The sequence below is a fragment of the Epinephelus moara genome, chromosome 18, assembly GCF_006386435.1.
Source record: "Epinephelus moara isolate mb chromosome 18, YSFRI_EMoa_1.0, whole genome shotgun sequence".
Taxonomy (NCBI): Eukaryota; Metazoa; Chordata; class Actinopteri; order Perciformes; family Serranidae; genus Epinephelus; species Epinephelus moara.
In genome coordinates, this window is record NC_065523.1 from 12,548,734 (window position 1) to 12,565,317 (window position 16,584).

Sequence of the window (16,584 nt, forward strand, 5' to 3'; positions counted from 1 at the left end):
TATAAGTTTTACAGTTTTTGAAAAAAACTGAGTGATGGACTTCATAATTTGTAATGAGTTTAAGTGGACTAAAGTTTCAGCAGTATTGGGGCTACAGTTTGGTGAAAGTTTCAAAACTGTAGCATGTACTGTTGATTTTGTAGGTATTTTTAAAGATTTTTAAATTTAAATGCTTATTGTGCCCCCCCCAGGAGGAATATTGACATGTCCTTGGAATTAAGTAAATCTGGCATGGGGCCGGACAGTTCTGTAAAGTTTGGTGAGTTTTCGCCCTTGGGAAGTATGACTTCCTCGGAAGAAAGAAAGAAAGAATTCCTAGGAATACAATAGTGTCCTGGCAGCTTAGCTGCCCGGACCCTAAAAATACAAAAGAAAGCTAAACAAATAACGCTATTCAAACATCTCTGCCAGTGACCTTAACCACGATGACCCTGAACCTGCCTTCTCACTGAGAACTCAATCAGCCCTGTACGAGTACTCAGTGGATTAAATGTGCTTTGACCTGTTGTGTCACAAACAAGCGTTGAAGGAAATATAAAAATATGATATTAATTGTTTTTTTAAAAAACTATCTTTGTCCAAGCTTTTACAGTTTTAGTTTCCCTCCCTGTACAGTCACAAGTCACATCCTTCATATATGTCATATTTAATGTGCTAAGTCTGTGTCTGGTGCACTTTGTCGCATTTTGTTTTATCAATAAACCAATTTTCCCATTTTCTACTGAGATAAAATATGTTTTCTGCCAGGGAGTCTGGGTCAAAATTACAAGTTTCAAATACAAGTACGATTGGGGACAGGTAACATCACAAAAAACAAACAGGAATCAGACACAATACAGAATCATGCCAAATAATAAAAGAGAGGGTGCATTTTTAATGTTTAGTATGCCTTGCAGTTGCATGTGAGGCGTGAAAGGAAAAGGCAGATTTATCCAGCCTTGTTCAGGTGGTTGGGAACATGAGAAGATTTTTTTCTGACGACACAGGTCAAGGGCTATGTCATTTTGTTTCATTTTTTTTCCATCAATTCCATTACTTTTTTCTTTTATGTGCAAGAATGGAAACACTTTATAGAGCAGTGAGAATGAACCAAAACAACAAACTGTAGGTCAGAAAGCTGAACAATAAGCTGAATGTCACTTTTAAAGCTCTGTAAAGCTGATGGGAGCTGCAGATTAATTCTCTGTAGGTTCAGCACTTTGAGCAAGTATGAAGTGGCATGAAAAGATAACTGAAGTAAGGTGCAAGTACCTCAAATATGTGCTTAAGCACGGTGCCAGCCTGTGCCCCCTTGTGTGTACCTGAATGCATCTGTTGATCTTTGCTGCTGTCAGGATGACGAAGCTCCTCTCTGAAATACTCTGAGCCTTTCAAGTGCTCGGGCTGTGAGAGGCTTTGACCTTTGTGATGGATGCTCGGCTCGGTGCCGCAGCATCGCTTGACAGATAAGATGTTGGCATTTCCGCTCCTGCAGTGAGCTGAAGTTCAAACCTGTGTGAGATACAAATGTTTCCTCACCTCTGTGGACCTGTAGCTTATCATCATTGTGTTGTTGATTGATGCTGTATTACTTGAATAAATTTAGACCTTTGTCACCTAAATTGTGTGCTGGCAGAGCGGCTTTTACATCAGCATGGGCAATAATACTTAAGTTTCTCTATTTAGCATTTATAAGCACTATATAAACATTTAATAAATGGTTTATAACTCGCTATAATGTGGTCATAAGCAGCTGTAAAATCTTAGTGTGTTTCCTAGAAAACATTTTGGTATTTGCATTTTATGAGGAATAGGAGTAGATCTAATTTTATTTTTTACCTTGGCAAGTGATGGATGTCCAACACACATTAACCTCCTCAAGCTACAGGCGGTGTTTTTGTACCTTTGACACTTCAGGCCCTAGATACAGGGAAAAGACGTGTTGGTGAGGACCGACAGCTACATGGCAATGACCTACATTTAACAGGAAGGGCGGAGTCCTCCTGAGTTTCTCAGATACTCCTCCAACATATGGAATGACAATGTTGTTTCGTTTTTGTGTCTTTTCCTCTCTGTCAGCTCTGGGTCTTTTTGAGGTTTTTTGCAAAGGCCCAGGTGGGGTAGCCACAGGTTTTAAGTGCTTCCCTGATGTCTTTCTGTTACTTCACCTTCCCCTCTGTCTGCATGTTTTCAGCCCAATGATTCAGTGTCCTGGTGACTCCCAAGTTGTCATTCAATTTGGGAAGAGAGATAACACTGGACTCTGATGAAACTATCATACGACGTCACTTCACTTTTCACTTGCATTCCCACCAAAGAAGCAGTGAAGACAGTGAGGAAATGTCTGCTACAAGACATCTCCCTTCCCAACAGGACCAACTTCACCCTAGACCACATTTGTGACCTGTTGGGTCTCTGTTTGACCACCACCTATTTCAAGTACAGTGGGGGTTTCTACTGATAAAAGCATGGCTGTGCTATGGGCTCACTGGTGTCCCCTACAGTGGCCAGTCTTTACATGTAGGATTTGGAGAGGAGCGCTCTGATCACCTTTACAGGAACTGCTCCTAGCCACTGGTTCAGGTATGTGGACGACACCTGGGTCACAATGTCAAAATCAAAACTAAGGAAGTGGAAACCTTCACAGAACACATTAATGCAGTGGACCCCAACATCAAATTCACAAGGGAGGATGTCAGAGGAGACATTCTACCCTACTTAGACTGTGCAGTGTACATCGAAGAGGAAAGGAACCTAAACATCAAGGTGTACAGAAAACCTACACACACGGACCAATACCTGCTGTTTGACTCTCACCACTGGAGCACAATTTGAGAATCATCAGGACACTGAATCATCGGGCCGAAAACATGCCCACTAGGACAAAGGGGAAGGTGAAGGAACAGAAACACATCAGGGAAGCACTTAAAACCTGTGGATACCCCAACTGGGCCTTTGCAAAAATCTTTAAAAGACCCAGAGCAGACAGAGGAAGAGAAACAAAAATGAAACAACATTGTCATGTCGCAGGAGTATCTGAGAAACTCAGGAGGATTTTCCTGTGCACATTAACCCAGTAACACACTGAGACAGAAACATGTCCACCCAAGGACAAAACACCCAGACAAAAGCAGAGCAATGTAGTGTATGCAGTTCTGCAGCCAGGAATGCACAGATAAATACATTGCCAAAACTAAACAATAACTCCACAAGCGCATGGTGCAGCACAGGAGAGCCAGCTCGTCAGGTCAAGACTCAGCTGTCCACTTACATCTAAAGGAGAAGGGACACTCTTTTGAGGACAGCAAAAGTCGTAAATTATTTTGTTTAAACAGTAAAACATTACCGTGTTTGCATAATTCTTTCACTAAGATCAGAACTCACTGTGAAAAAAATGTTCTCACTGTTTGTAGTATTTGTTTTTTGTGCCTCGGTCACTTCCAAGGAACATGTTTGAGATAAGGCGGCTTTCACCTTCAGCAGCTCTGATAGTTGCAGGTTGGTTCTCAATGACGGCACTTCTGATAAAAATATAGTTTGTATGATCAACTTAATCCAGCTCTGATACGGTGTAAAATAATGCTGTCTCATACCTAAAGGACAGGATGGGTCGGTTTCCACTGACTTCCAAAGGGACTTTTATGTATGGCCCCAAAACGACATATATTACTGCTCCAATGGTCGCAGCTCAGCTCCAAAATTACTTGGTTAGGTTGAATAAAAAACATCAAGGTTTGGCATTAAATACTCTACGTATTTTATACTATGTTGCTTCCTCCTCTGCTCCTGTAATTATTACTACAGCCACCACAGGGCATCACTTTACAATAAATCAAATCAAATCAAATCAACTTTATTTATATGGCACTTGTCATACAACAGTAACACAAAGTGCCTCACAGAGGTTAAAAACAACAAAGATCCAAACAGAAAACAAAAAGAAAAGAGAAAACCCAACCCTCCCACCCAACAAAAAGCTATTTAGCTCATAAAATTGAGTTAGTAGCTAGGTAAGAATGATCTAAAACAGAGACATAAAATGCATCAAAACTAAAACCTATAGGCTAACTAAAATAACAAAAGATAAAGGTTAAATGAGATAAGAACGTAAAAAGAGGAAGGGTAAGAATATAAAAAATAAATAAAAAATAGATAATAGATGGATAAATCGGTTATAAGAGGAATTTAAAATAGATAAATAAAGAGATCAGTTAAAAGCCTGATTAAAAAGATGAGTCTTGAGCCTCTTTTTAAAAACATCAACAGTCTCTGCAGCTCTGAGGTTCTCCGGCAGGCTGTTCCACAATCGGGGGCCATAATAATTAAATGCCGCCTCCCCGTGTGTTTTAGTCCTAACTTGTGGTATGGTTAAAAGGCCGGTGCCGGAGGACCTCAGGGTCCGCGAGGGTTGATATGGTAAAAGCAGGTCAGATAAATAAGAAGGCCCAAGACCGTTAAGACATTTAAAAACTAATGAAAGAACCTTAAAATCGATCCTGAAGCGCATGGGGAGCCAATGCAGCAATTTTAAAACTGGTGTAATGTGCTCCCGCCCTCTGGTCCTCGTCAGCACTCGTGCAGCTGAATTCTGTAATAATTGTAGATTTGAGATACTCTTTTGGGAAGACCAGAGAACAGGGCATTACAATAACCTAACCTACAGGAGATAAAAGCATGCATCAGCACCTCCGCGCTGGCCTGAGAGAGAAACTGGCGGACTCTGGCTATATTCTTAAGGTGGTAGAAACCTGCCTTTGTTATGTTTTTAATATGTGGAATAAAACAGAGCTCAGAGTCAAAAATCACACCCAGATTTTTTACAGATTGTGTTGGTTTAAAATCCTGTAGTTTTGGTAAAAGTTTCTCTCTCTGGCCTTCAGGACCAATGACTAAAACCTCTGTTTTGTCCTGGTTGAGCTGCAGGAAATTCGCTGCCATCCAACACATAAACACAAGTATGGGTTGTAATAACGTAATGGCACAGTCGACACCTGTGTGGCTGTTTTTTTCAGTGAGAGCTGGCTGGTGGAAAAAGACTGAACAGTAAACAGTGAGGCTGGGTTACATGCTGCATTGTTTCCTGTAAGTCCCGCCTGTGTGTGTGTGTGTGTGTGTGTGTGTGTGTGAGAGAGAGCAATTTTTTTTTACTGAATAGAGAGGTGATTACTGAAAATAGAAACAGATACAGTACATCAAATTGGTTCTTGCTATAAAAATGTTAAATAAGGGATTTAATGTCATTAAAAATTTCGAGGATCATAACTTGAAAGTACATAGTTTTTTTACAGCTGCCCTGTCTCCATGAAATTATATCAACATAGTTCTACATTATTTTCCCAATTACAGGATCATAGTATGGTGGTCAGGGTGGTGACTGGGGTTCACATCCAGGCAGCAGAAGTACTAAAGTTTAGCGCAAGATTTTGGTTTTGATTAAATGTTAATTGCGTCTCAAGTCACTGCAGACTTTTTTTGTTTTAAACCACAATCACGATCTTTCCCTCACCTTACCAAAGTGCTGCCAGTGTCACATTCTGCCTCTCTGTCCCTCCTTTCAGCCACATTCACGTCCACAAACCACTGCCATTTCTCTACCTGACTACCCAGCATCCTCTGACTCCACCTGTCCCAGTTCCCTGACTCCCTTATCCACATGCTCACCTGTTTCCATTGTCATGTGTCATTGCTTTTGAGCTTCTGATAGCCTGTTATCCTGCTATCAATGGTCTGCATTCGGGTCCTTTCCCACTCACCTCCATAACAGCCAGTACCTAAAAATAACCGTAAAAGGTTAAACCATACTTTTCACACTACTGGTGGATATTATGTTGCACGATCGGGTATTTTGGTGGAAAACACATTAAATATTTTACTGCTATGTTCAGTATCAATGCTTTTGTGACTTGCTAGATAGCTGTTAACAGAAACCTCCCTGGAATTACGTTTCCTTTAAATTGTATTTGCTGTTGCAAATTAGTTTAATATAAAACATCATTTCTAGCAGACAGGGTCTGTTTACAGATATTACAGATATGTGTGAATCATTTAAAGCTGTCTGAACCTGTCAGTCTTTGATACAAAAGCTCAAGCAAGGCATTAAAATGACTTCATTCTGTCCAGAGTGAATCACTGGATAAACAAAGTGGGAAAAAATGTGTCACCGGTAACAGCATGACCACAGGAGACGAGTCCCCGATACAGATCAGACTGCCGACCAATCAAACGCAGTGGACATCGGAAGATTCAAATATAGATCATATGTAATTTTAGCCTCTTTTTTTTTTGTCCTCTTTTATCAGATGTGGTTGTCACAGCGTTCTGCTATGAGCTTCAGACAGTTGCGGCATGTGGTTTTACAGTCAAAGCAGATGTGTGTGCACAAAGCTGTTTATCAGTGTGATTGTAAGTATTCAGATGGTATGGCTTGGTTGGTCACATGACCTGCACTGACTGTTCTCCCCTCACATCATTCAAAGAAAAGAAAGACAGATGAGGATGTCTCGCAGCGTCAGCAGCAGTTCACAACCGCAATTGACGAACTGAATGGATTTTCCCCTCAGAGATGTTCGAAGGTCCTGAAGTGTTTAGTGCAAAGATTAATGAGTTGGAATTAAAGTAGATATTCGACTTCAAGTGTTTGAGAGGAGAGATGTATGAATTAATTTCTCTAAAGCATCACAGATGATGGTTCATGATTCTACTAATCTTGTAGGTTTTTTGTTTTTTGGAACTATAAACTTTTTTCATTATTCATTCATTGTTTTCTTGATTCATTGACAGTTTAAAAATAATTCTCCTGGGAAAAGTCCCATGTATTGTGACCCAACCTACCTCTATACCGGACCGCTTCCTTCTTTAATCTTTACTCCCATCAGGACATTAGTCACGTGATTGCAGCCTTCCCAAATACGTGGATTACACACAAATTACTGGCTCGTAATTATGTAGAATATGTATGAATTTTGGTGCATTATGCTTGTAGAAAAACGTACAAACAGTGCATGAGAGCAGCCTGACATAACACACAAAATGTCCTACAGACAAGATCTAAAAGAAACACAGGGTAATTTTACAACGCATCGAAGTAGCATTTTAAAAGAGTTAAATGAAATAGAAGATGTGAACAAGCTAAAATGTAATAAAACAGAATTGGAGAATAAAACTTATAGCTCAGCCACAGCGCAGTAAAAGACATGAACTAATAGCCCCGAACTGAATCTAATCAAATTCAATCAACTTTACTTTTTTATGTGCAAATTAAAATACATCATAAAAAGATCAGTGGATGAATATGCACCTAGTGGCTGATTTCGCAGCTGCGTTGAATGTAAATGTGTTTGTATTGCATAAATGTTGGATGAGGTGTCCAAACATGGAAGTCCATTTATTTTAGATGAAAGCTGTGTAAAGACTGGAGTGGACTGACTGGTATCCAGATAAAATCCAGAGCTGATTTAACACTTTAGTTTACAGTTAGCCACAAACTGCATACAATCTCTGTTAGCCACAACAGACATCTGATAGCAATCTGTCTCAGCTTTGTCGGCTATATGCATCACCTTACTGTCCAGAGGATGGTCATAAAGCGCTTCAGGCTGTTTGGCTACTTTGGCAAATGGCAAAAGAAAAATCACGTCTGCACTGTTCAGTTATAACAGTTAGCAGCAGGAGCTAACAGCTATCCACAGCTAAGGTCTTGATCCACCAAAGTGTTTTTTCCTAGATGAGGTGCTCCTCAGAGCCGCTGAGATGCTTTGGTTGCGTCTGGTTGCTATGATACGCAATATATCCGCAGAAGTAAACATGTTGGTACAAGAGTACTTGCTTTGGATGAGAGGAAGAGTGAAGCATGCAGGGAGAGAAGATGGATCCATGAGAGGAAACATACAGTATATTAAAAGATTTCTCCTCCAGTGTTGTTGTTGTTCAGCACTTATACATATAAGAAATGACCACTAGTCTTCTCAATATTTGTCCCTCTCCACTGTGACTGAACAGCTGAAGTGACAGTGGCGAGTGCAGCGTTTTTACCCAAAACTGAATCTTTTTCAAGTCTTTCAATTTCAATTCAAAACAAGCAGGCCTCACAAATAAAAAAGCTTTGGTGGACACAGCCCCTCACACAAATACATCCGTCTCAAATACCTTTTGGCTGCATTTACACTGTGGAGTTTTTGGCTTTTGTGAAATCTGCTATGCAATCTGCCCAAGGACTGCCTAAGAAGTCACTCAGTCCCTTTATTTGTGGTTGCTTTTGTACTCTGGCTGACTGCTGGACAACATTAGTGGCACAAAAATAAAATATTGATATTCCATATCGGCTTTTTAATAGAACTAGTGTTACAAATTGTTAGGTGTCTCTATGGACTTCCCTAACATTGAAAACTGAGCTTTTCTTTTCAGAACGTTATGAGCATGCAGGCAAAACAAAAACAAGTTTAGTAATATTAAAAAGGTTTATCTTCATACCTGAATGATGATAACTGGCTACAGTCTAACCAAATATAATATCTGTATGCACAATGCAAGAGCTGCTGTGGTGAAATGAGACAAGAGGGACAAATTTTGGAAACATCTCTGCGGGCTGTCACACAGCAGCTTTTTAATGACAGGAGGAAATTGTATTTGAACCACTAATAAATGCAAAGGAGCATCACAAATAACATCTCATTTTTGAGGGAGAAGCTTCTGCTATGCACAGTTGCCCTATCTGCTCAATAAATTAGGCTACAGTATCAGTCATATAACAACAAAAGAAGCCAGTGTATGGATCAGATCCTGGTTATAATGGAAAAAGTCCTTCAGCTGCATGTAAGCTCAACCTGAGCTGTTTCTTATTGTATCCCCCATTCATCACCAAGGACAAGGAAAGAATTTATTCTTTCTCTTCAAATATTTTCACTTGAGAAAAGAAGTGAGGAGAAAAATCTGTCCTTGTTTTGCTGCCATGTGCTGCCGTTTATTTGGTTCTGTTTGATTTACGACACTGATCTCTGGGTTTTCTCTTTTGCTAGTTTCCATGGTGATCCAGATTGCCAACCTTAATGTGAAATGTCCGCAATCACAAGGAATTGAGAGATATTGAAAAATGATTAATGTGACAAATCAAAGAAGCTACTCCGGTCTCATAAAAAGACATACAGTACATTTGTTGATTTTTCTTGTTTTGCTGTTGTTGTTTTTTGTTATGTGTCTTTTAAATTGAACTCCAGGAAGGAAGAGAGGCCGAATGGCTTTTTTTTTTTTTTAAACAGACTGCAATAAAAGTTGGTTTGTTTGATGAACTCTATCAATAAGCTAAGGGTGTTTTTCTCACTGTCGATTTTCTGAATGCAACATCAAACATTTGGAGAAAAAAAAGGAGATGGTTGAAAGTATTTCCTCTGAAATGATGCTTGTGAGCTTTTATTGTTATATAATATTGTCTTCTCTGTGGTACAGCTGTGGAGTTAATGAGGAGTGAAATGAAATGGCAAGCCTCTTTATGCCTTAATGTTGTGTCCTTTGCATTGCTGTGCACTTCAATTGTAATGTTAAGTGTCTGTACATTTCATGTAGTGGTGGGCGATATCGATTATACTTGATGTATTGTGGCTTCTTCCACGTGGGATGTACAAAATGACTATATCGCGAACATCAAGTATTAATTGTCACATCATCTTTTTTCAAGCCACTGGCATGAGAATTGCTTTAGCGTTTTTGTTCTCCTGCTCTCTCCAATGGCTCTCTCGTTCTCACAGACACACACACACTCAATAAGAAAGACTCACAAATATATGTCACACACAGCCCTCTGCCTATCCAGTCCACCTGAGCTATTTGTGAGCAGGAGAGGTGTGTGTTTTAATGCTTCCACGCTGGCGATAGCTGTACTGTAGCTACCGTCCATTCGTCCGTACCTACGTCAAGGTTACATAGAGCGAGCACACTTGCGTTGACTTTAACCCCGCCTCCCAACAGTCTCTTGCTTGCTATAATTAGTGGCGGTTCATAGTAACTCTGGATTTGGCTGTTATTGAATTTCACAAGTTTTAGAACTGAATTAAATAAGGGCTACCTTAAGTGTTTGTACTGGGAAGTTGATGTATCTCAAAAAATTATCTGCTGATTTAAAGACTTCCCTTTAACAATGTAAGTCTTTGGGAAAAAGTTTGTGGACCCCAGGGATGAGTCCTAAAACCCAGCAATGAATTTGCTTTTTACCACTCCCAGTTCCCTCGTCTTGAAGTCAGTGGGTTTTTTGAATGGTTTTTTTTTGCCTGAAATAAGGTCTGTGGTTGACACAAGATTCAGTGGCTCCCTTTGACATAAAATCCATGAGTAAACACCCCGTTCGTGAACTTCTATGTGTCTTAAAAAAGGCAGTTGCTAACAAGTAGCTAAATAAGACTACAGAACTGCATCATGACGAGCCGTGTCAAACACAGCTTTACAGTTTTCTTTACACTTTTTACTTCTGCCGATTGTATTTAGGCTTCATTTATCATGAAAGTGGTGTTAATTTGTGAACATTATCTTGCTGAACAGACGTGTAAGTATCATAAACATTAGTTTGCCACAGATCTTAAAATAATCCAAAATCAAATGAAAATGAATGCCATAGGCTTTTTGACAAAGGGAACCAGGCCAATGCTAACTTCAGCATCGGCCTACAGAAAAACATCATCCGTGGGGCACTCTATGGCAACACTTAATGAACTGGGGAGTTGTAATTATATAATTTGGCTGCTTTGTCAAATTGGCAACAAGCTCCTGTTCCTCAGATTTATTCAAGCCAGCATATGGCCAAAGACATGCATCGGAGAGAGGCTGAGACTGAGACCAGAATCTCAGCTGCCAAGAGCAAACACCGGCTGGTGTGCCTTTGTTCAAATTTCCCTCCGATGCCAACAGAACTGAATAATTCTGCTGCAGTCAATTTCAGTGTGGACAGTTGTTAATGGACACTAACCTTGAGTGTGTGTTACCATGCATGAATGTTTTGGCTATTCCTCACTTGAGCAGAGGTGTGCTGGAGACCTTCTTCAGTATCCAACAGATAAACTGGACAAGACAACCAAGACCAGCAGGGCTGAGAGGGCAGATGACCACTGAGAGAATATTTTTGTTACCTAACGCTATGTTTTGATGCTCGCCTGCAATTCATCCCAGTACAAGAAGACAGTGCCCGCAGGGCTCGACAAGCAGGAGAAATCCGCTTTCTCGATCAATATAGCACACACTAGTATAATTGACCACATTTACCATCAACACTGTCTGGACACCCACATAAAAGGTGATGAATTTTACCTTTAATTCCACAGGTGATAGTCTGATGACTTGCCTGTGCTATCCATCAGTAGTAACTGTCTCAAGCATCATGGAGTGATTTACCACATATCTTATGTGCCTCAAACATCAGTGTAAAAGCCTTGGTTAACCCACTACACGATCTATTTATCTGTGACAGCGTGTTTCCTTACCCCAAAAGGGGGCGCTGCATCAGCAATGATGCAATGCCAATCTCATCTGATCTAAACACAAAGTAATTCTGTGGCTGATTTTCAGATACATTCATTAGAATTTGTGTTCGTTCAAAATTAAATGGCAATAAGGTATTTCAGTCTGGAGCATAGTGGTGGACTGACCAACAGACCCACTGCTAGCATAGACAATATTAACTGAATTAAGGGTCTTTGTTTGTTTGTTTTTCATTTTTAAATTAAAGTGACTGTGTGAATGTGTGGGTGAGCGCACAAGCTGTTAGAAAATGTTTACCAAACATGGGTTGCCTGACACAACACACTCTCACCGCAAGTGTTCTACAACCAACTCTCCCAGTGCGTTCCCAGTTCCTGTTAGCCAGACTGAATGAAATGTCAATTAACAGCATCGCCAATGTGTGGGAACACACAGTGTTTAATCTGCCTGCCATATCAATAGGACCAAATATAGCTGCTGTGGTCAAATCAATCTACCTGCAAACATCCATTTTCACTTGGTTTTTAATTGTTTCCTGTCTGACTCATCATTTGATATCCACCTCTTTCCAATCTGCTTTCCATCAGTTTATCTGCATGCTCTTTTTCTCTTTGTCTCTCTGCCACTTGTACTCTGAGTGTTATCTTTGTGTCCTGTGTTTTTCCACTGTAAACATGTTGATGACATTTCAGTGTTTTATTGAATGCTTTGTGCTCAGTTCTCACAGCTGAGTTACAATGTGCAAAGAACTAAATTGACTTCCTAAATCACTAGAACAGCGTTTGCACACATTTCTACTCATTGTAACATAACTGCCCCCATGAGCACTATTAAGACAGAACTGCTGAGTAGTTCATCACTGCTGCCGTACATCTCATGAATTGGAAAAGGGAATGTGTGGAAAAAAGTTTAATTTCTTGTCTTTTGATTACTGTCAGTAAGTTTGTATTGAGGGTCTACTGCAGCTGTAAATTGTTTACAGTAAAATGTGTGTTTTTTACCTGCATGTAAGCTTACTGTAGTTTGATGATGATGATGATGATGATGATGTAACTTACAAGTGATTTAAATATGGTCCCTACAGAATAGAAAAAGCAGAGAAGCACAGTCACAATCATCGTTTTGTTTAAATGTGTTGCAGTGTAAATTCAGACTCAAGACCAGTTGTTCCCAACCGTTTTCCTTGAGGCACCTCTTTTCTATCACTGAGGAAACCAACGACCCCTGACGAGGTGACATATTTTTGGGTTATTTCATTTTATATTCAATGCGTAACACTAACAGTACAGAACAACTGATCAGCTGCACAGTTAACCCAAATAGTGAACACAATAACTGCAAGACGTTTGTGTAAAATGAGCAATTTGGATGAATTTGGAGCAGGTTATTTTCTGTGAATATTACATCAGAGATGACTTTTTTAAGACATTTTTAGGTCATTTTTATACAATTCTCTGTCTGTATTGGATTTTTTTCTTATGGCTTATAGCTTTTTCAAAATTCAGTGTTTTCCTCCGATTGACGCTTGGCATTGGTTGCTTTAACTGCGTACTTTTATAATGCAGGATGAGGCTGTTTAAAAGAGAGTGAAGGCTGTGTGAATATGCTTGTGTTCAGGTTTTCACTGTGCCCTTATCCTGTGAGATGGGTTTTAAGTTTATATCTGAAATGATAATAACATTAACAATCGAAAATAACAATTCCATTTAGTTTTCTTCACATAAATGAATGAAATGTTGTGTGGCCTACTGTGTGGGTGGTGGTGTGTGTTCCTCAACCCTGAGTCCTCTACCAGAGGCCTGGGAGTTCTGCGCAGTGTCTTACCTGTTCTTACCTAGGACTGCGCTCCTCTGGACAGAGACCTCAGATGTTGTACCCGCAATCTGCTGGAGCCACTCTCCTAGTTTGCGGGTCGCAGCCCCGAGTGCTTTGATTACCACTGGCACCTCTCTCTTTTAGTCCTTATATATAAATATATGTGTATACAGAAGTATTCCATTTTGTATTAAATGCTTCGCAAAATTGTCATTATATTGTGAAAGTTGAGCGAAAGCAAATTCTGTAACAGAAAGCTAAAAAACGCAGGAAGAACAAAAATGCCCTTCATGTCAGTTAAAACATTCCTGAAATTAGCAATAAATACCCTGCTTTATAATATTCAAAGCCGCTGCTTTAAGGTCACAGCTCTACACAGTGAGACGCTGGGGCGCCTCCTGCTGGTGGTTTTCAAAGTTGCAATGTGCAGACATGCAGTTTTTCAAATAAGGAAAGAAATGTGCTTCGGTAGACAGCATAAACATTGGAAGTAAGCTTGTGTTTGTAAGATAAATCTCATCACTTTCTCATGTTTTATTACCTTTTGTTTCAGTCTGAGACAAATGTAGAAAACTATTCAGTTAGATAACTAATTGATTTTTTTTACCCCCCTCCAACAGAACATATGGGCGGAAGCTGAGACAACAGAAGGCCAAAGCGACAGAAAGAGCACATCCATGGGTGTTGTTTCGCTACCCGAGCTGGAGATGATGGATGAGACATGGGAAAACAGCAGCTTTGCCAGCCCCTCGCCTGGATTCCCCCTGTTACTACTCATATTCAACAACAGCGATCTGAATGAGACATTCCTGAATGACACCAACCCAAAAAACTCCACTGAACAAGGTGTCCCCTCAGGTCTCAGTGTGGCAGGGGTCCTCATACCACTCCTATACATAATCGTGTGTATCATCGGCCTGGGTGGGAACACTTTAGTGATTCACATTGTGCTGCACTACTCAAAGATTGAGTCAGTGACCAACATCTACATTCTCAACTTAGCCATTGCTGATGAGCTCTTCATGCTCAGTTTGCCTTTCCTGGCAGTTCAGAACACCCTCCATTCATGGCCGTTTGGCTCCTTTATGTGCCGTCTTGTGATGACTGTCGACTCCATCAATCAGTTTACCAGCATCTTCTGCCTGACTGTGATGAGCATTGATCGCTACCTTGCTGTGGTCCACCCCATTCGATCCTCAAAGTGGCGGCGCCCCCAGGTGGCCAAAATGGTGAATGGCACTGTCTGGGCTGTGTCATTTCTTGTCGTTCTGCCTGTGGTGATCTTTTCCAAAATCCAGAGGTCAGGAGGTACCTGTAACATTGCCTGGCCACAGCCGGCTAACATCTGGTCAGCAGCTTTTATTATTTACACCTCTACAGTTGGATTCTTCTGCCCTCTGCTTATAATCTGCCTCTGCTACCTGCTCATTGTCTTCAAGATACGCAGCTCCGGCAAAAAAGTCCATGCCACCTCCACCAAGCGTAGGAAGTCAGAGAGAAAAGTGACGCGCATGGTTGTGATTGTTGTTGCTGTGTTTGTCTTCTGCTGGCTGCCCTTCTACGCCCTCAATATCATCAACCTGCTGGTGTTGCTGCCCCCGGAGTATCAGAGTCTTTACTATTTTTTCGTAGTGCTCGGCTATGCCAACAGCTGCGCCAACCCTATCGTTTATGGCTTCCTGTCAGACAACTTTAAGAGGGGTTTTCGGAAAGCCCTTTGCCGATCTACAAGGAAGGTGGAGAACCATGAGCCCATGGAGCGCCAGCAGCAGCAGGAGGAGGGCAGGACGGCGCTCATGCCCAGGGAGAGCCTGAGACGCGCAATCAGGGATGAGGAGGACGATGATGAGGAAGACCTCTCAGAAATGACTGAGATCTATAGAATTGCCCAAAATGGCAACAGCAGCTTCCAGCCACAGAGTTCACAGCCACTGTTGTCAGAGAAAGGAGCGACTACAGCAGCGACAGAGCTGTCCTCCCCGGACAGGAAGGACAAATCTGGGGAAATGAAGGGGAAAGATCCGATCAATGGGTCCACACTGACTGTACCATTACTTCTCAATGGAACCAAAAATGGGAGCATTAAAACTCTGCCAGAGGAAAACTTGGACCAGAGCACCTCCCTGGAGATTAGTTACTTATAGTGTAAAATATGGAGTGTGTGTTACCTGAAGTGAACTTAGTATTACAACACATTACAACGCTGAGCAGTTTGTAATGGAACAAAAAGCCTATTAAAAGATACATAATTAAGACTTAAAAAAAAAAAAAACTCAAATGGGCTGTGGAATTGCTTTTTTAAATCAATGGACTCAAAGTTTCTTAAACACTTAAAGGAGTTGATAAAGTTTTATGAACATACAGAATGTATTCCTGTTTATATCGTGTACATATGCATGAATATGAATGTAAGAAGTTGTGCCTTTATTTACCTTTATCATGTGTATCTTGTTGATCGTTGTATTTGCAGCCTTTTTATTCCATAATGTGACAATCGTGTGCTCAAATTTTACTGCATTTAAGATTAAATCAGCATTTACTGCAACCGTCTACACATTAGCTGAACAATGATGACATGGCTATACTTTATTTTAGCTTCCAATCCCATAACTGCAAACCCATCTATTAATTGTGTTTATATATGTAGCACAGTTATATACTTAGTTACATTATAAGGGAGATGTAATTGCCAGGATTATATTTGCGGGTTTTAGGGAGGTGGTCAGGGTGCATGGTGGGTGTACACAGCGTTTGTGAAATATCGTAGTTTCAGTTAAATGTTCATGAAAATTTTGTCTCATGCTTAATGTCTCTCTTGAGTTTTGAACCAAGACCACAGTCTTTTCAACATCTACCAATTCATGCCAGTACCTGAACATAACTGTAAAATATAGCCTATATATATTGCTGTTTCTACAAGTGGATATTTTAAGAAAACAAATGTTATGTTTTTGCAAATTTAAAGGTACGTTCAATAACAGAGGGCCTCATGCAAGAACGTTTTCACTATCTTACTACTTTCACCATCTACGTAATGTCTTACTTTTTTCCTTAAGGTTTGCTCATATGATGGTTCCAAACCACCAGACTCACTTTACTGGACAAACTTGTTGTAATTTGCTTGTCTCAGGTTGATGAATGAGATTTCATCATTAACGTAACCAACACCCCTAAACTTGTCACATACGGTGACCCATTCTGCTCGGTTTGTGGGTCACAGAAATGTTACTGAAGAGTATAAACAATATTTTTACACAGCTGAGCTTTCAGAAATCAGCAAACAAATTTAGCCGTGACAGAGTCATTTCAGAGGATCCTAAAATAAAAGAA

General features: G+C 40.4%; 1 protein-coding gene across 1 annotated transcript in view; it reads left to right on the plus strand.

Annotated features, from left to right (window-relative positions):
• sstr3 (somatostatin receptor 3) overlaps positions 1-16,253 on the plus strand; it is a 29,922-nt gene extending 13,669 nt beyond the window's left edge. The window contains exons 2-3 of the mRNA XM_050069100.1: positions 12,581-12,671; positions 13,875-16,253. Coding sequence (XP_049925057.1) covers positions 13,932-15,398 — 1,467 coding nt within the window. The 5' untranslated portion in view covers positions 12,581-12,671; positions 13,875-13,931 and the 3' untranslated portion in view covers positions 15,399-16,253. The remainder of the gene's footprint in view (positions 1-12,580; positions 12,672-13,874) is intronic.
• The last annotated feature ends 331 nt before the right edge of the window (positions 16,254-16,584 follow it).